General features: G+C 45.2%; 1 protein-coding gene and 1 long non-coding RNA gene across 2 annotated transcripts in view; one reads left to right on the top strand and one right to left on the bottom strand.

Moving 5' to 3' along the window:
• Window positions 1–682: 682 nt before the first annotated feature.
• Window positions 683–8004, bottom strand: LOC131835883 (uncharacterized). Its single transcript, XR_009355406.1, has 3 exons — window positions 7873–8004; window positions 7188–7250; window positions 683–6853 (listed from the first exon to the last, which is right to left on the bottom strand). It is a non-coding gene; the product is annotated as an uncharacterized LOC131835883 (long non-coding RNA).
• Window positions 7205–19802, top strand: part of RORA (RAR related orphan receptor A) — a 708416-nt gene continuing 695818 nt past the window's right edge. The window contains exon 1 of the mRNA XM_059180676.1: window positions 7205–7433. Within this exon, the coding sequence (XP_059036659.1) occupies window positions 7268–7433 (166 nt within the window). The 5' untranslated portion in view covers window positions 7205–7267. The remainder of the gene's footprint in view (window positions 7434–19802) is intronic.

Raw genomic sequence — 19802 nt, 5'->3', positions numbered from 1 at the left:
ATCAGTGGTTGCTAGGGGTCAGGGAGAGAGAGGGATGAAAAAGAGGAACACAGTATTTTCAGGGCAGTGAAACTCCTCTGTTTACTACTATAATGGCAGGTATAAATCATCATACATTTCTCAAAGGATGTACAACACCAAGAGTGAAGCTTAATGTAAACTATGGACTTTGGGTGTGTCAATATAAGTTCTTGAGTTGTAAAAAATGTACCACTATGGAGGGGGACAGTGAATGTATAGGGGCAGGAAGTATATGGGAAATCTCTGTACTTCCTCTTCAATTTTGCTGAACCTAAAACTGCTCCGGAAAGATCAAGTCTACATTAAAGTGAAGAAATCCAGTTTTTAAAATCACATTAGCTGTGTATCAAGTGTTTATAGCCGTATGTGGCTAGTGGCAATCATATTGGACAACACAAATATGATTCTATCAGGAAGACTCCTCTAAGAATTTCCAAATCACTTTTGTCTATGTTATCTGACCTTCATCAATTCTCCTACGAGATAAGTAGTTAAAAATACAAAGGCTAGGGCGCCTGGGTGGCTCAGTGGGTTAAGTCGCTGCCTTCGGCTCGGGTCATGATCTCAGGGTCCTGGGTTCGAGTCCCACATTGGGCTCTGCTCAGCAGGGAGCCTGCTTCCTCCTCTCTCTCTCTGCCTGCTTCTCTGCCTACTTGTGATGTCTCTCTGTCAAATAAATAATTAAAAAAAAATACAAAGGCTATCATGTCCATTCTAGAGATGGGAAGATGGAACTTTAAAGAAATAAGTTGTTTCATGGCAATGTGGAAGAATCTAATCTATAAAATAATTATGAGAGGAGAGAAAGTATCTAGAATCCACAGGTACTCAATAAATTATATTCCTTTATTTGTTGATGTATTCAGTTTCTTTTTTTTTTTTTTTTTAAACCATACCTTATCCATTCACTCAGTTGTCAAAAATCACATTCATCATGTGTTGGACACAGGGCTTGCCCGGGTGAACAAGTGAGACAAGGTCCCTGCCTTCAAGGAGCTTACAATCTAGCCTTCTTTACCCTTATGTTTTTCAAAACCAGCCAAAAATATTGGAGAGCTCAGAATCAGTATGATTATGATGGTTCTACCAAGGACAACGAACCCAGCACATCACCTCCACTTCACCCAGGTGAAGCTTACGTGTTTCCGGTTGCAAACACTAGGCTGCAGGAAACCCCTGTAGGTTCCTTGGCATTTTCATGTTGTCACATGCTTTCCTCTTATTGAAGTCTCCACACCCAGTTTGTTAGCTCAGAAGCTAACAAAGGGAATGGTAGATGCCCAGGGCAGGGTCCCTTGTGTTCCATTCCCTGAGCAAGACTTTTAGCAACTTAGATGCTCGTCTCTAGGGCTGTTGTAGCCTCATCATTGAATGCCACTTAGTTTTGGCGTGTACTTCTTACCTTCTCTGTAAGACATAATCTGTCTCTGTTTTCCCTATAGAGTAATAGGAGCTCAATGAAGATTTTGTAAAATGCCAAGATAGACGTAATGTAACTCTTGACCCAGTGGTACCCCAGTTGAACACTATAATTACTCTAATTAAATAATCATATACCTTCTATGTGTAATATATGTTCCTTATTAGCACTATCTGATAGATGTATAAAGCACATATGAATTTTATATTTTCAGTAGTCAGATTTTTAAAAAAAATTTATTTGTGGGGTACCTGGGTGGCTCAGTGGGTTAAAACCTCTGCCTTCAGCTCAGGTCATGATCTTGGGGTCCTGGGATCAAGTCCCGCATGGGGCTTTCTGCTCAGCGAGGAGCCTGCTTCCCTTCCTCTCTCTCTGTCTGCCTCTCTGACTACTTGTGATCTCTGTCTGTCAAATAAACAAATAAAATCTTTAAAAAATTTTTTTATTTGTCAGAGAGAGAGAGCAAGCAGAGGGAGCAGCTGGCAGAAGGAGAAGTAGGCTCTCCACTGAAAAAGGAGCCCGATGCGGGGCTCGATCTCAAGATCCTGGGACCATGACCTGAGCCAAAGGCAGACGTTATTGACTGAATGACCAAGGTGTCCCCAGGAGCCAGATTGTTTTTTAAGTTAAATTGAGATGAAATTAATTTGAACAGAATATTTTATTTAACCTGATAGATGCAAACTACTGTCATTTCAACATGCAATCAATATAAAATTACTAATGAGACACTACATTTTTGTATACTGTCTCTGAAATCTATATGGGTTTTAATATATATCATATATTTCAACTTGGATTAGCCACATTTCAAGTACTCAACAGCCACCCATAGCTAGTGGTTACCATAATGGACAGGGCAGTTTTATATAGTATTTCATTAAATCCTATAAGATGACTAAGAATAATAGCAAAAATTTGAGTGGCAAACATTCTGGAAGGACCATCTCATCTATCTTCCCAACAACCCTCATCTGGAGATGAGGAAATGGACCTAGAAAGGATTATGACTTACTGTCCACCCACCGCTCCTCAGTGGCAGGGCTGGGTCTGGAATTCCCGCTTTGAGGCTACCAGGTCAGGCCACTGATTAACTGGGTGGTCTGGAGCAAGGTAGTCCTCTGCATCTGAGTTCTCTCTTTCACAGAATGGGAAGAGAGTTGCAGGGGATTAGCCACAGTGAATCTTCTTAATTATTTCCTAGCATCTGGCGAGCCTGGCTCTCCTGTTCCCACCTGTGAGGACCTCAGGTTTACAGGCTTCCTTCTGTTATTTGAACAGTAGGCTGGCCAGCCTCTGAACCTCCAAACCTTGCAGCAGGACAGAGCCCCTCCCATACCAAAAGCAGTGCTGCTTTTTCATTTGAGTTTTGTCTATTTCCCGAAGAGTTCAGCTTCAGCTTCTTGATGCTTTTTTGAAAGAAAAGAAACTTGTTGTCTGGGACTCGGTTTTAATTTTCTATCTTCTTTGTTCTTAGGCATGTTGTAGAAAGCTCCCCTCTCCCAAGGATATTCTACTACATATTTCCATAATTTTCCTGCTCTCCCTCTCCATGAAATGCAAAGAAAATAACTGTCAAGTTTTTTGCATATATAAATTTTAACAGCCCATACATGTCAACTAATCTTTTATCCAGGAAGGAAATGCTTATTTCAAGTGATTGAAAGTTGAAATGCTTAGGTTTTCATTCTTGTTGTGTAATGGAGCACTGTGTGGACATGCTACATTATGATTAGTTTATCAATCCCCAAATCCACTAATTCTAATGAATGCCTACTATGTGCAAGGGCAGAGTCCCTATTTTCAGGGAACATATCTTTTACCAGGAAGAGTAAGGCAAATGTTCAACCAAGAACAGCACAAAGTAGATAAAGTGTGCTAAGTGCCTTAAGAGGAGGGGTGCAAAGTACAGTTGACCCTTGCCCAACACAGATTTCAACAGCACAGGGCCACTTATCTGTGGATTTTCTTTCTTTCTTTTTTTCTTTTAATAAATATAGTACAGTACTCTAAATGTATTTTCTCTTCCTCATGATTTTTTTTAATAACATTTTCTTTTCTCTAGCATACTTTACTCCCAAGAACACCACATATGAAACATAGACAAATTAAATGTGAATTGACCTTTTATGTCATCAGTAAGGCTTCCAGTGAACAGTAGGCTCTTAGTGATGTTTTGGGGGAGTCAAAAGTTATACGTGGATTTTTGACTGCGGTGGGTCAGTGCCCCTAACCCTTGTGTTGTTCAAGGGTCAACAGTATGAAGCTCAAATATTTGGTTTGGGGTAAATCAGAGAAGGTTCCACAGAAGAGTTGCCTTTCAGAATGGACCTTGATAGGTAGGGTTTAAGCAGACAGAGGAGGCAAGAAGAGCATTTGGGGAAAAGAGGCACCTGTCCCCGTCTCCCGCACTACAAGCAGGAGGAAGCGTAGGAAGCAGCACGTGGCTTGGTCTGAGGATTACACAGGGATTGCAGGGATTATGTAAGGATGTAAGGCAGTTTGGCAAACTCTGCATGAATGTCACAGTCCCAATCCTCCACCCATGGGAGATGGCATTAATTAATCACAGCCCACACCTTTCCAACCAACCTCTGGAGTTCCTTCATGAGAGGAGATCGATTTGCCATCCCTGGTGCAAGAGTGCAGAGATAAGCGAAGTAGAGCCTTGAATACCGTGTTGACTAGTTAGTAGTTAATTGGATAGGCAATGGGGAGCCATTAAAGTCTTGTAAGCAGGGGAGTGACATGGTGGGAAATGAGAACTGTAGTTCAGGGTAATTAACTTGGCAGTGTTATTTGGGATGGATTAGCATGGTTATAAGACTAAAGGCCAGTTATTTGGAAGGTTACTGTAATGGTGTAGGTGAACAATGTCTGGAACTGGAGTGGTGGCTATGGAAAGGAAGGGCACAGGTCACAGAGGTAGAATTTAAAGCACTTGGCAAGTATGTGAAGATGTAGAGAGCTAGGGCCAGTGGTGAGAGAGAGGAGTCAAAGCTCACTTGGAGGTTCCCAGGAATTAGGTCGGAATAAGAGAAAACAAACTAGTGTTATCAAGAGGGAAGCCTGGGATTGATAAAGAGGTAGGGAGAGTCCTGGAGAATTTGGGAAGGGAGAGAACAGTCTGCAAAAAATGGCTTTAGGCTTATCTCTTCTACAAAGTATAGATTTTCTAAGCCATCACCTGTGAGAGAACTCAGTAGTTCAAAGTAAAATAACCATTTTTAAGCAAACATTATTGCCCTTTGTCAACGAGCGGAGACTAAGGAAGGCTTCCATCTTTCCAAATATTTGAAAAGTTGGAAAGCCTTAATTAGTAAGCAGACAAGGGGCAGGAGGGAAGGAAAATATATAAACCTAATCACTGTGCTTTCCAGGTTTCAAATGCTTCCCCAATCCCGGTAATTTATACTTTAGTAACAATGATTGACAGTCAAGGAATGTATCTAACTCACTTTTATTTTTCCCTTGGGGAAAGCACTTTCGGTCCCAATTTTTTTAAATTGCAGAAGCAGTAATTGTTTTAGAGAGTTAGGAGGAATGGCTTTTTGGAGCTGGAATTTGCCGCTGAAGGGAATATGGATTCTGTCTTAATTGACTAAGGTCACTAGGGCCATTTTCAGGAAGGTCTTTCCAGGGTGAACCAATACTAGCTTAGTCAAAGGAGAATAGGAAAGGAACCAGTTGAAGGCTCAGGGGAATAGACTTAACCAGAAAAATGTTAATGAGTTGCTACTGGTACCTAAAAAGGAGCCAGGGATATGTTTTGAGCCACTTGTATCCCAAATAGAATTATTGGTGAAATTTAATATGAAAAATTGTTTAAAATATTTTAAAATAAATATGGAGCAGTGGATATATTTTAAGATACTCACTTCTCCAGAGGCCCTCGCTTATTTATGAAACTGTGCACTTTGATATATTTGTTTACTTAGAAAAGTCAAGAGTGACAAGCTAGGTCAATTACATCAAGAACATTATTAACAGGCTAACCAATTGTAAATGGTGTGAAGGCTGTTCTGGAAATCTTGTGCTTTGATGTATGGGGCAACCCACACATCTGATTTGGGATGGAGGAGACAATCGGGGCATTGTTTGTAGGCGCCAACAGACAGGCTAAAGCCAGGGAACCTTGCAGACTGGATTAAGGTATCAGAACCGTTCACATCTCATTTACATCACTCGGAAGAGTGGACCACAGGTTTTGCTGATTTAACACACAGACCATGGCAAAGAGCGTTGTGTATTTGAAATCACACCAATATCAGTAACAGTAACACAAATCATGTGTGAAGTTTGGCACATAGAGGTTCATCTTAAGGAATTATCTAACAAGCCCCCCCCCCCATTTTTAAAAAGCCTTTTTCCAAACTAGGAAGGTAGAAAAAGGAAAATATTCCCTACTTCTTTCTCCCATCCCAACCCCCTAAATACACATATTTATGCCACCTTCTGGTATATAATAATATTTTTTATTGTCAAACTTTGTGAGCTTTCTGAAAGAAAGGTGGGGGTGTATGTTAAAAATGTACTGATTTCATCAGTATTTGGGCAGTCAGAAAGAATTGGTCAATTGAGCACTGAGACAGAGAAGTCAGGCTAATACCACCTGAATGTTTTCTACTCATTCAGTTTGTATTGTCCCTTCATATTGGAGTTTGGGGTCAAGGTAATATTGATACAATTCTCTACTTTCCTTTGATATTATTAAACACCTACTATGTGATGGGTGTGTTTCAATGGAAGGGAGGTGCAGAATGATGTTTACAATGATGTGAATTATTAAGAGCTGTTAATTATCTGAACTTTATCACCGAGACATTATTAATGCCTCTCCAGTATATCTTTTATGGATGAGACTGCAGGTTTAATAGTAAGATTACCAGTGGGAATTGACAATTAGCAGCCACACAGAACTAGATGCAGTACGCCATATTACAACCAGCTTAGATAGTCATCAACCAAACAGGCCAAAGTTTTCTTCAGTAGAAACTGCCCTGCCAAGTGGTTTCTGGATCCTTCTCAGAGAAAGCAGGGAAGGGGCTGAAAGCCACCTCTTTCAGCCACACCAGAAATTGGCTGTCCCTGGCGGTTCAAGACCTAAAACCTGTTTTAGACACAGATGTATCAAACCAATCTGGAAACCCACTGGGCGTCCCATCCCGAAGTAAAAAGTGCCACGTCCCCCCATCCTCCTCCTTCCTTGGGGTGTTGGGCCAGGTCGAATTCCTTTTTAGTTTCTCCTCAGTTCTGGGGTGGGCTGGCAGGGAGCTACCTGCGATTCCCCAACGTGGATAATCGCATTTGTCTCTTCTCAGTCTGGCTGCAGATGGAGACGAGTGCTGTTCCCGAGAGATTCTCAGAAGTAGGCACAGGATCATCTCGCTGATCTTCGTTTCAGTCTCTGGGCTGGGCAAAGGGGAGGATCGGGGCAAGAGAGCCTCTCCCCTCCAACCCCCCACCCCGCCCCAAAATTGGCAGCCAGGCGGTGGCTCTCGGTCTGGGGTCTGGAGGGTGGGGAATGTGGGTGTGGGGGCCGGCTGGAGAAGCTCTCGCTAGCGCTGCCGGTGGCCAGACCCGCCTCCCAACCCCTCTCGGGCGCACACTTACGTCCACCCAGACACACTCCGCGCGCTCCCTCGCGCTCTCGCTCGCCCGCCGCCGCCGCCTGCTCTCTCCCTCCAGCTCTCCCCGGTCTCTTTCTCTCCCCCCCCCCCACTTTTTTTTTTTTTTTTTTTGGTACCATAGAGTTGCTCTGAAAACAGAAGATAGAGGGAGTCTCGGAGCTCGCCATCTCCAGCGATCTCTACATTGGGAAAAAACATGGAGTCAGCTCCGGCAGCCCCCGACCCCGCCGCCAGCGAGCCGGGCAGCAGCGGCGCGGACGCGGCCGCCGGCGCCAGGGAGACCCCGCTGAACCAGGAATCCGCCCGCAAGAGCGAGCCGCCCGCCCCGGTGCGCAGACAGAGCTATTCCAGCACCAGCAGAGGTAGGAGGCTGCGAGAGGGGCTGAGGAGGGGGCGGCGGGAGCCCGGGAGCGGAGCGGGGGCCGGCCGGGAGCGGGCGCCCGGAGCGCGGGGTCCGGGGCCGCGCGCGAGCCTGCAGCAGCGCCCCGAGCCCGGAGAGCCCCCTTCCCCTCCCCCCTCCGCCCCCCAGAAATGTTGCAAACTTTTGCAGCCCGTTCTCGGGTTGCGGGAGGAGAGGGGGGCGGGGGAGGCGGCAGGAGGGTTGACAGCCGGCGGGCTCACCCCCTGGCTTTGATTTTTCTGCGAAGAGAGGAGGAAAGCAGCGTAGTCCAAATTAAATACGCTCCCCCAAAATACGGAGAACCGGAGAGTGGGGGCCCGGGAAAGAAACTTTTAAAGCGGCAGTGTCCTTTTAAGAAGAAAAAAAAAAATCCGTTTATGGCCACCCTCCTCCCGCTTTACCTTTTCTCCTCTTGACAGTTTCCGCCCTGGTTGCCCCAGACGTGGTGTGTTTTCGGTATCCCGCAGAGCTGAGGGGGTGCGGGAGGAGTGAGCGACCTGGGAAGCCCCGGGGGTGGAGAGGGGGCGCTCCTGGATCTCGGGGCGACGTGGGCACCTTCTCTGGAACGCGACGGTGGGCTTGGGATTTGGAGGAAGGGCTGGAGGAAGGGGGGTACGGGCGCGTGAGGTGCTCGCTAAGTTGTCTGGCGGGCGCGACGAGGGGAGATCCTCAAGTTTGCAGACCCGGGGTTCGCAGCCGGGCGCCCAGCCTGGCGGGGGGCGTGTGCGCGCCAGCGCGCGGAGGGCGGTGGTGCTGTGGGGCGCTCCACGCGCATTCGGAGTGAGCGCCTGCAAAAGCAAACAAGCAGAAACAGAAAGCTCGAAATGCACCCAAACTTATTTCTGCCCTGGGAATCCTTCCCTCTCTGAGGTTCAAGCGTTTCTGCAAGAACCTGGGAATGGTCAGCGAGAGTTGGATGCTGGTTGGATAGTGCGAGAGATGCCCCCCCCCCCAATCCCCCGAGCGATTTTTACACTTCATTTTGGAGCGTTTGTGCGGGGAGGGGGGGGGGTGGGCAGGAGACTCCATTGCCCCCTCCTTGCATTTTCCTAAAGTCGAGTGTTGAGGAAGGCTCACTCTCTCTTTTAAGAAAGGTGTCAGAACCTGATGTGGGGGCTTTTCTTGGAGGTGGGGGATTATTTATTTGATTGCGCCTGGAGTTTGCAAAGAACAGGAGGAAGCTACGGCTTTAATTACTGTTGTAAATAATGTATAAATCACGCCTGTCACTCCGGAGGAAGCGGGCTCGCGCGAGCAGCCCAGGGCTGGGGATCAGGAGGATCTCCAGCCCGGGCTTGGGCACCGGCCCAGCGCGCCCCCTCCTCTTGACACTGGGCTTCTGGCGGCGATTGGGGAGGGCTGGAGAGAGGCGAGTGGGGGCCCGGGAGCCGCTCCCTTCCTCTCGATGTTATAGTTGGAGGTAGGAATATGGCTGATCATGTGCTGGCTGTTTTACAGTATTCACCCCCCCCCTTAGCCACACCCCCTGTCCGGGCGCTTTCCCATTCACGGAATTCGAGTACAGTAAAAGCCATCAGGATGACACACACGAAAAACATTTAATTAAAGGCGATTTCCGAGGAGTGAACACGCGGAACCGCGGTTTCAGCGGGAGGGGGGTGCAGCAAGGGCTAGGAAGGGAGGGGGATCAGGGCCAGGGGCCGGGTCCTGCCGCCAGCTCCGTGAGTTTGTGTGTGGAGAGCTTTTGGCTGCAAAGAGTATATTTAGACCCTGAGACGGTGGATTTGGAATGCGAGCGGGTTATGTAACAGGGTTAATCAGAAACACTGGAGAAAATCCCCTTCATGTGTTTCTGAGTTTTTTTTTTTTTTTAAGGGGGGGGAATAGAATATAAGAAGCCACACTAATTTGTGGTTTGTGCTGTCACCACCCTCTCTCGTAACCTACCCCTCCCCTTTGTTATTAGCATCTTCAGGTGTCATTCTTGCCAGAAGGTGTTCTTGCAAGAGATCAGGGTGGCAGGCTGCAGAACCAACTAACAAATCCGTAACTTGCTGTTCTTGCAAATTATATAACGTTGAGGCATTCAGTACCACTGGCCCCCTAGGCTTAGCAAAAAGGGGAGAGGGACAAAGTAGGGGTGGGATGCACCCTATACAACTGACCTGTTGACCTTTGTCCCCTTGTCCCCTAGAGGGTCATCCTCCTCAGCTCACTCTCCTTTGAACCAACCCCTTATCCATCTCTCCAGGAGATTTACTAAGGGGAGGGAGAAGAGGTAAGGCCCAAACACTCAACTCACATCCTGCACGCAGGCACTAGGTTATATAACAGTCTGAATGGAAAAAGGAAGGTCAGAGATGGAGGCATCCTTTAGCTAACACAGCAGTAGTAATAGCTTCCAGAAATTATGTGCATTTGCAGACTTTAACCTCAGATGTAGTGTCTGCTCCTTAGGGATACCAATCTTTGTGTGTGTGACCTAGGGAGAAAAAGAGAGAAAGTGTAGGTATGCCTGGTAGATGAGAGTGATTTGAAAATGGGAAATGTTTGGGTTTTCAGATGATGTAATGGAGTTGGCAGAATATGCAAGTCGGCTCCCAGAGTGTAAGCAGCAAGAAAATTGGAGCTGGCATCCAGTATTAATGTTGCATAAATTACAATATCGGAAAGAAATTAACCTACACACTAGGTGATTACGCCTTTTTAATACTTAAAACAGAAAGGCACACAACTCAAAGGGAAAAGCAAACATCATCACCTTATAATTAGCATTTTCAACCTCAAGGAGGATTGAATGGAGTTCTTGGCATTGGGTGAAATGGGAAGCTTTTGGATTTGGGAGATGCTTTCCAGAGAGGTAGCAGGGTTTGCTTCCAGCCAACCAGTGTTTGCAGTCCCCAGAAACTGTGGTCTGGATTCTCATGACATTGAGGTGACCTCATGAGACATTACCTAGGTAGACTTGAAGCTGTTGTTGAATGCCAAACTCCTGGGAGTCCCCTTGTGAATGGGCTGTGTCCCCTTAGTGCCTGCGCTACCAGAATCAGATGTGTGACTTTGTAATCGGAAAGACAGACCTCCCCTGTCCTTAAAACTAGCAGGGAACATTAGAAGTTGTAATGAAACTGTCCTGTTTTCTGGGTGGTATTAACGATGGCTGGTGTTGTTCAGTACCATCTCTGCAACACAATGGAAGGCAAAAAAGAAAGGCAAGAGGCAACATGGGAAGTAAGAATGAAACGGAAAAAAACCACAGCGAATCTTTAATTTAACAAGGCTTTCAGGGACTTCAGGGAGCTGTAAGCATTGTGACATAACTGTTATTAAAACCCCTTTTCCAGAATCTCGTTATTCTATGCATGCCAGAAGCTTACATATTTTACTTTCCTAAAGTTATCGTTACAGGGCTGCGTGGCACGCAGTTGATTTGGAACACCCATGTGTAAGTTGAAGGCTTTTAGGGCCTGCCGACCTAAGGGAAAAATCGAAACCAAAAGATGGGATTAACATTGAAAAGCTCAGTTGGGTTGAGATTGAACCCCCTGGAGGCTCAGTTTAGATTGACTGAAAATCAGTTAACAAGGCCTGTAGTTTATTTGTAGCCAGAAGGACTTCTAGAACCACATAACCAAAGTGCCTGGCCTCCAGGCACTTTGTCTTGGCTGATTCACTTTCTGGTAGGTACCCTTCTTGCCTGGCAGTTTATAGCCTTTTCTAGATCTACTTTTCTAACTCAGGTTCTCCACAGTGAACAAGTGATGCCCCATAGTTTGAAAGAGCTACTGGCTGGGATAAAATCCTTTGCCAGAGGGATGGAATGATTGTTTTTTAAACTTAGGGACTTTTAATTTTCTGGTAAATTGCTCATAAAAACCTTTATAATTAAACCCTGAAAAAATGGAATAATTTTAGAAAATGCATTTGGTGATAGGTATGATAACTTTTCTGTTTCTTACCCCTTCTTTCTTAAAATGAATTGAATTATTAATCCAGAAGTCAAATCCTGAGTGGCTAAAACATTTATAGCAGACTCTTTTTATGTTAGTCACTTGCTGGAATTTTCCAGAACCTACTAGCATCACGAAGAGCCTTGGCTTTTTCTATAAAATGCCTCCATTTCCGAAACTAAAATACGGAGTCTGTGTGGAATCCGCCTCCACTGAGACCCTTCAGCTAGTGTTTTCAAGACAGCAGAGGTCTTGGCGGTCGGGGGTGCAGCACACACTGCTAGTTCCACACCAGGCTCCGAGGCAGGATGTAGGGATGTTCGAGAATGTTCATTGCTGTAATTGTGCCTCCAGGGGAAACATTCTGAGGATTTTGCGTGACAGCTGAATTGCTTTTGGAAGCAAACCGACCCCTGTCCAGAGCTAACCTTTGGAATGCACATGAGACAAGCCCATGGCTGCTTCTCCTTGGGCCACACTCCTGTCACTTCTGACAAGAAGATGCACATTTTCCCATTTTTGCTTCCAGAAAGTTGTGGTGTGTTTCTGGAAGGGCAGACTTGAGTTGGATGTCACTGAAAATTCTGTTTGTGTGGTATGGTTTCTTACAGTGCAGGCCACTTTTTCTGAGAGTGCTCCTCCTCTCCGCCCTCATCGTCCATCTACTTAATGAATCGTGCTTCTGTACTTACGTATTCGTAGAAGCAAAATACATAATGACACTTCAGGTGTCTGGGGAAAAATTATAATATGACTGCCCTGTGTGCCAAAGACTAAAATTTTATAGAAAACCCAGCTCGCTTCTTTTGACATAACCTGCTGCTTACCCTCTTTGTCTTCCTTGAGCCATTGTTCAGGTACTTGGAGGTAGACACCGTCCACTCCCTCAGGGAGATTCCTGACCAATCATCCTAGATTAGTGATAGATTCTTCGGGAGCAACGAGAGTCCGCTTTGAAAGGCCTTAAGGTACCAGAGTAAACCTGACCTAGAATGTGGAGTATCTTTCTGAATATGAAGACTATCATCCTTGTTGAAAATTTAGCAACAGTGTCTCTGTCTCTTTTTCTCTGTACTGTTCTCTCTTCTATCATTTAAAAAAATGTGGGTATTTTTGTTGTTGTTATTGGGGGGAGTATTGTGTGCGTGCCTGTATGTGTGTATGTGTCTGTTTGTGTGATTCATAATGAGAAGTGTTGGTTTGGAAACGAGCTGTTAAATTTTTCACCCACCTTACTAAAACGTATGTTAAGAGAAATAAAAGTGAATCATTTTGAATAATGCTTTAAAAAAATTCTCCAGATAATCAGTGTTCAAGTGTTGATTAATATACTGTAGATCATGATTTTTCTATAAGGGTACCAAGGCATTACTAATGAATTAGTTTTTCTGGCTAACAGTAGATTAACTGAATCTTTTCTGTCTTTTTCTTTTTGAATATGTTTCTTTTAAATGTGCTGGTCCCCTTTCCTACCCTAGAAAGAACATTGGGAATGTAATCGAATCTTTCTTTGAGGTTTGAGGATCTTACAGTGGCACAGGGTCACTATTCTGAGGATGAATTCTGATTGTGCATTATAGAACTGTGAATGGAGACAGTGCCAGAGATTGGACTAAATCTGCCCTGATCCCAGCTTGGAAATTGTTTTCTTTTTCTGTTAAATCCTCAATATCAGTATGTTTTGTTATTTGCCTTTCTTGGTCTCTAGCTCGCAAGGAGCAAAACGGAAATTCACTTTAATTTGTTGATTCTGGTTAATTGAGGTTTTTACTTTCTAGGAAAATTTCAACCTGAATCTAGAGCCTTTATTCTTCCCCTACAGTTAACAGAGGATGTGAAATCATTCCCAGATGTTTAGGAAGACTGTTGTATTTACAAATAAGTTATGTAATATATTTCCATAGCATTATGTAACTTCTGGTAGCTAGAAAATGATGGGTAATTTTGCCTCTTCCTTAGATACGTTGAGAGGGTATCTCATAAATCCTAGAAACTAGGAAATTCTAGGGTTGGTGGGAAGACTTTCAAGAATATCAATAAAGAGCATTTAAATTCCCCCAAAGGAAATTCTCCTTTGAAGTTTGGGCCTTTGTTCACTGGACCAGTATGGGACGGCACCATCAGAGGCTGACTTTCTCAGGGCCGTCCCACGTGATTTCGTGAGAGTCTTTGTTTATCTTCTGGTATCCTTTGATGCCACAGCTTTGCAAATTCATCTGAGGGGCTAGGGTGTTCTTTTGTGACAGTCCAATTACTACTACTACTACTATTATCATCATCATCATCATTATTATTATTATTATTTTGTTTTCGGAGTAAAGGCATCAAGGAAGTTGAATGGGGGGTGATGAGGAATAAATGTGCCATGTCTTGTGGCTTGCTTTTTGCTCCCGTTTTTCCATGCCAATGTGAAAGGAATTACAGGTAACAATTCCCTTGTGTTGGTGGAAGAATGGTTCTTTTATGTTTGTTTGTTTGTTTGTTTGTTTTCTTTTTTCCCCTACCAGATGTGGATGGCCTCCGTGGACATGTCATTATTATGCTCTGTCATATTGCATTGCGTGCTCTGACATGTTGACAGTGGTGTGGTCCTGTGTTTTTCTGGTGATTGTCTCATCCACAGAACTGAGGCCCTGGTGGCCGGCTACAGAGCCCTCTCCAGTGTCCACCACCAGTTGAGAGTACAGGTCTCCCACACCCTTGAAGGTGCCGGAGGACTGCAGGCCAGGCCAGGGTGTCTCTGCACCGGTGCTATTCTTCCCCGAAGCTCACTCAGAGGCTGGAACTGAGTAGGAACGCTTGGGGCATAGAGGATTTATAATCTGCCAGCCTCAAATATCTCTAGCAATGTAACTGGGTGTTTGAGTTTTGATTGTGAACTAGCTGAAAGTTTTTTGAAATAATCAGGAAGTTCCTCCATCCACGATCAGACCATAATGGATGAAACTCCTTTGGGGTGCAAGGAAGGGTGCCACTTAGTACAGGATCCTCAAGCCTGTGAAAGAGGCAGCGCACTGTTAAAAATACCTAGCTTACTTCGGGGGAGGATTTGGCTGAATACTGATGAAGTTTATGAAATATGAATGTAGTGAAGTTGCTGTACGTAAGTGGTAGGCGTGTGTGAAAGAAGTAAGAAGAAATAAAATTGTGTATAAGTGACACTCTGAAACTTGATGGAATTGTATACGTGACAGGAATGGTGACGTTTGGGTCTGTGCTTAATGGGGGAAAATAAACTGGCTTAAAATCTGTATGTCAAGCTAGATGTGTGGCTAAAAATTACAGAATATAAAATTACTGGACTTATGAGCAAAGAGTGCTAGCAAGGATAAATAGGCAGAATGCAAAGGATAGAGGTGAAACAGAACGGGGAAAATGAGGGACCTACACTTGAATCTATAATGAGCTATGGTAATCACTGTTTTAAATAATCCAGACTATTAACTACTGTGCTGCTAGGTAGAGAATTAGTTATAGCCAAACAAAAGGCATAAATATGAATTTTAGGTTGTGTGGGAGAAATCCTCTTGATCCCCAAAGCATAAACGCATGTACTGAGAAGCAAAGCTGCGCACGATGTAATTTTTTTCTGTCTTATCCTGATTAATTGACAGCCAACTGTATGCCTCTTTCCTGAAGGTGACTTTACAATCTCCAGACACAGACATTTCTCTCAGAAGTGGAGTGAAGGAAGGAGAACCACAAGCTAAAGTGTGTTTTACTGGGTGAAGTATTTTCGGGGAGAGATAAGAAGGGTACAGTAGGGGAATGAAAGTGCATACAGGGATGAAGAATGCCTGTTTGGGGCTTGGGGAGTGGGGGCTGTGAATGAGGAAGGGAATCTCTAGGGGGAAGGAGACTTCTGTGCAAAGGAAAATGAAATTAGCATTGACTCTGAAATGGCGGGGAATGTGATTTTCTAATTTTAAATTATCTTTAACAAGGGCAATGAAAAGAGGAAAAGTTGACACTTTGAGAAGTTATGACGAACTTGTCGAGAATGCCAATTGACAAAGGCAGGTAAGGGAATACTTGGAAACACAGAACAAGAACAGGTCTGCAGGGCATGGTAATCTGCCTCCTAGTGTGTTAAGGGAATTGGTGGGCATGTTTATTGACTCTTCCAGTTAGTTTTAAAGAAACCTGAAGAAATGGACAAAGACGGAGAAAAGACAACGATTCTGCCTTCCAGAAGCAGAGAAGCTTCTCTCATCCCATACGATCGATGCCAGTCCTGGGGAAGACTGTCTGTATAGAAGTTAATGGATTTTCAACATACAAATCACAGAAGAAACAAGGGTATATTTAGCAAGTCTAAAAACTCTTCGATAAACTGCATTGCTTTCATTTTCACTGTACAGTCATGAAGCCAGTGGATGGAAAGAAGGCCGTGGTAAGGATACAGCTTGTACTCCCAGGAACGTTTGTGTGATGGGGATGTTATATCTGAAAGGACAGGGCATTGGGGAAGATGAGCTGCCCATAACTCGCAATTGTCCAGGTAATGAAGCATTGGAAAGCAAAGGCAAATGAAACGCTTTGATAATCAAAAATGATTCTTCTTTTACTGGTCATAATAGTTGACCAGTGAGGACAAGCGTGAAGTTGCAAGTTGCATTTTACCTTTTCCGGCCCTCGTGGCCCACTTCTGATGAGCACATGTCTTCAGAAAGCGGGAACCTGGATAATTTCCATAGAGCAGTCTGTTAACCCCGAAGGCGGAACATTTCACAGCATGGAAAAGGAAGGTTGAAGATTAGTGAGGCTCCCAAATTTCTTGAGGCCCTAGAGAAACTGCTGTGGAACTGCTGTGACACTGAGAGGCTGTAGCAAGTTCCTCGAGCTTGTTTCCTAATCTTGAGCTTGAGGGTGTGTGCTAGGTGTGTGGTTCTCGCTCACGATGTAGGCAGTGGTCCTGCTTTATTAGCCCGGAGCCTGTTAGAGGCAGAAGGGGCCTCACAAATCATCTAGCCTGGCCTCCTCCTTCCAGCTGATGCTCACAGAAGTCTAATAATGCATCCGAGGTCCCATTCCTACTGAGTAGCAAGACTGTGACAAGAGTACGGGTCTTCTACTTCTGTGGAAAGGTTCCGGGGTCCCTGGCCCTTGTGCGCTGTGCTGAGATGCTCAGAAATTCCACTAAGGTACTGATTCAAAGTCCTCCCCCACCAGGAGAGCCGCCTGAGATTATCACAATGTGTACACAAGTTCATCCAGCATGAGGTAGTTGACGTGTTTGAAGGTCAGCGCATGTTATGTTGGCCATGCATCAATAATGGAACATTATCAATAACGCTTATGTTTTCAGATCCCACTGGGTATTTTTATTATTGTAGCAAAATTAGCCAGTGAACTGGTGGTGGTGTCAGTAAAGCCATCCTAAAGCATAGTGAAAATAGTGCCCGTGTCTCAGCATTGCTGATCTGGCAGAATGTAGAATAGAGGCTCTGGAGGGGAGCATCTTGTTGTTGGTCCCGGCCTGGGGGCAGTTGGGGGGGGGGTGCTCACCGGAGCTGGATGCAGCCAGAGGGTGGAGTGGGGGAGGCTGGCTCTTGGCGGCTGCCTGCTTTCCTCAAGGCAAAGGATTTAAGGCAGTGCCTTTTATAGAGACTCTCACCAGCAAATCCATCTGTGGAATACTATGTAGCTGGTAAAAATCATGTTGAATTCCCAAATATCTCTTGGGAAAATGTCATCTATTAGTGAAAAGTAATGACCTTCATAGCAGTGTGCATAGAATGTGCATAGAATGATTTTTTTGTAAAAAATGATAGTCTGAGTGTTCGTGTGTGTGTGTGTGTGTGTGTGTGAGTGTACGTGTGTGTGTGTATTAATACAGACCCATGTACACCTTAATAATGAAATGATAAAAGGTTATCTCCGGTGTGAGGTTTTTATTCTTTGTGCTCTTCTGTATTTTCGACTCTCCTGCATTGCACATGTATTACTTTTGTAACTAGAAAAAAAATAAATCTTATTTTTTTTTTCTCCAAAAAGATTGTTTGTATGTTGTGAAACTGGGTGTACTTGGAATGAACTAATTCTGAACTTAGTATGTTGCACAGAATTTCTTGATGTTACAGGATGGGCCACATTTACTGGCCCAAAGAGCTATACCTCTGACAGCCACATTCAGCCAGGGTTGTCAGGAAAACAAGGGTCATTCAGCTTAAATATGAAAAAAAAAATGTCCAGTAGTGGAATTTCCTGTCCCTCCAGAGCAATATCTTCTAAGTGTTTATACTGTGACCTACAATGAGAGAAACATACTACCTTGTGAGTCAGTACACGTACACACACACACACACACACACATACCCTGCCATGCGCATGCAATAAACTTTTCATGTAAAATATTTATCCTTTACCTGGGATGCGCTGTTATTTTTGCTCTGGTATTTTAAGACAAGATCCAAATCATGAGCCACCAGATTGGTTTCATGATCTATTTATGGGCTGCCTCTCACAGTTTTAAAAACCCTGTCCTGGGCATGAGGTAGAAGCAGCCTTTTTGTGAGCCATGGCCCGGCAGTTGGAGGGAAGGCAGGAGAGATGGAGTGTTTCCACAGTAACTGATGTTGGACTTCAGGTGTTACTCATGATTTCAGGGAGGAGGGGGGGAGGGAAAAATAATGTAAATACTTATTATATGTCATGTGGTATCTTTATGCCACTTTTAGCACATGCTCATTAATATCCTGTTTCATTTAGACATGCATCTGCCAAGGCTGGCTTAGAATGGAGATTTTGGAATCCCCTTTGCTTGGATTTGATGTCACTGTCAAAAAGCCCGAGGGTGGCATTCTTTCATTTCACAAAGTTTTGCTGAGCACCTTGCGTGTGAAAGCAGCACATGAGAGGGGGCTGATCCCTGCCTTCCTGGATCTTGCATTTTAGGGGTGGCATCTCTCAGTGAAGCCCACGGTCTGGGTCACTTCTGATAATTCTCTTCTACCTGTGTCTTGGCTTTGGCTTTCTTTAGTCCTGTTCCTCATATATGTGTTCACCCTTCCCCTCTTCTTCCCAACCCCATCTCCCACCTTCTGCCCCTATCTCTCTTTGCTGCTTGTAAGCCTGCAGTCGTTTTCCATAAAGCTGGGAGACAAAACTCACCCTCTCCCTCCTGCTGTTCTCATGACCCTGGTCTTCCACAGTTGTCAATCATGTGGGCCTCGCTCATGCAGTAAGCATGCAACCTCTTTCTTTGCCAGGTTCCTTTCTGTTGTCTTATGGTGTTACTTCCCAGAGAGGTGACTATTCTCCCCAAGAAGACCAGCACCGTGGTTTATTCTTTCACTCCTCCACAGTGCTTTGCAAAAAGTAAGTGCTCATCAACTGCAGAGAGTGTCCCCGTCAGAGGGCTCCGCCCAGCTGGCCACTTGCTCAGTAGATTCAGCTCTGTCCTTCCGACTCTGCAAGCGCCTCTTCTACTTGCTTCAACTTCTAGCTGAGCCTTGAGTTTGGACCCAGGTGCCCTTGTTTGTCCCATTTCTGCCTCTCTTGGAACCACTCAGCCTCAGTGGCAGGTTCAGGCCTGCTCCAGTCCTGAACGACTCAGATGAGGGCCAGACATGTTGGGAACCCTCATGCATGCTTGTTGCAAGCCTGCTCGGAGTGAGGCAGACATGGGCCAGAGGCCCAGGTGTGCCCGATGCTAACTGTGTGAACTTAGGTAAGTGCCTTCACCGCTCAGTGTGTTTCTTTCATCACCTGAAAACTGGAGATGTTTCTGATGCAGCCTTCCCAAGATGGTTGAGGACCACGTGTGATTGTCCATGCACGACACCTTGCAGGATGCTCGGGGCACGTGGAGTGCGGCCCCAGTAGTGTTGTAGTAGTGTTGATGGAGCACATAGAGAAACGGGTCCTCTGGCCACCTCTCACCTTCTCTTCCTCAGGTCTCCGACTCCCTTTCCTCCGATCATCACTCTGTGGTTCCGATGGGTTGCTCAGTGAAATGGGTTGCTCAGTGAAATAAACAAGAGTATCCGAAGGCATCGGAAAACCTATCTCTTACTGCTAGTTCCCTTTCCTCACTGGCTCTGCCCTAGTCACTCTGCTCAACCATCAGGGGCTGGATCCTTGTGAGGACAAATCACTGAAGCTCAACCCTGTCAGCCACTTGGGCTTCCTGAGCTGATACCCCACACCCTTCACTGAACCAGAGGAGGGCCCCTGCCTGCCCGTTCCCTCCTCCCACCCTTGCTGTTCCTTCCACCCTTCCAGCTGCCCCCTTCAGCCATCGAGGCTGTGGCAGCGCCCTCCTCCCCACTGTACTCCAGAGCTCTCTCACGCCTCATTTCTCAGCAACCCGTCATCATTCCCTGCCCTCCCTTCCCCTTTACTCACTTTCTCCTCCCTGCCAAAAAATCACGTTGCAGAAGCTTGTCTGTGAGGGTTCCATTCAACTTGTTCTGCAT

This window comes from Mustela lutreola, chromosome 7, assembly GCF_030435805.1.
Source record: "Mustela lutreola isolate mMusLut2 chromosome 7, mMusLut2.pri, whole genome shotgun sequence".
NCBI lineage: Eukaryota > Metazoa > Chordata > Mammalia > Carnivora > Mustelidae > Mustela > Mustela lutreola.
Note: the sequence above shows the minus strand (reverse complement) of the source record. Positions and strands in the feature narration are given on the sequence as shown.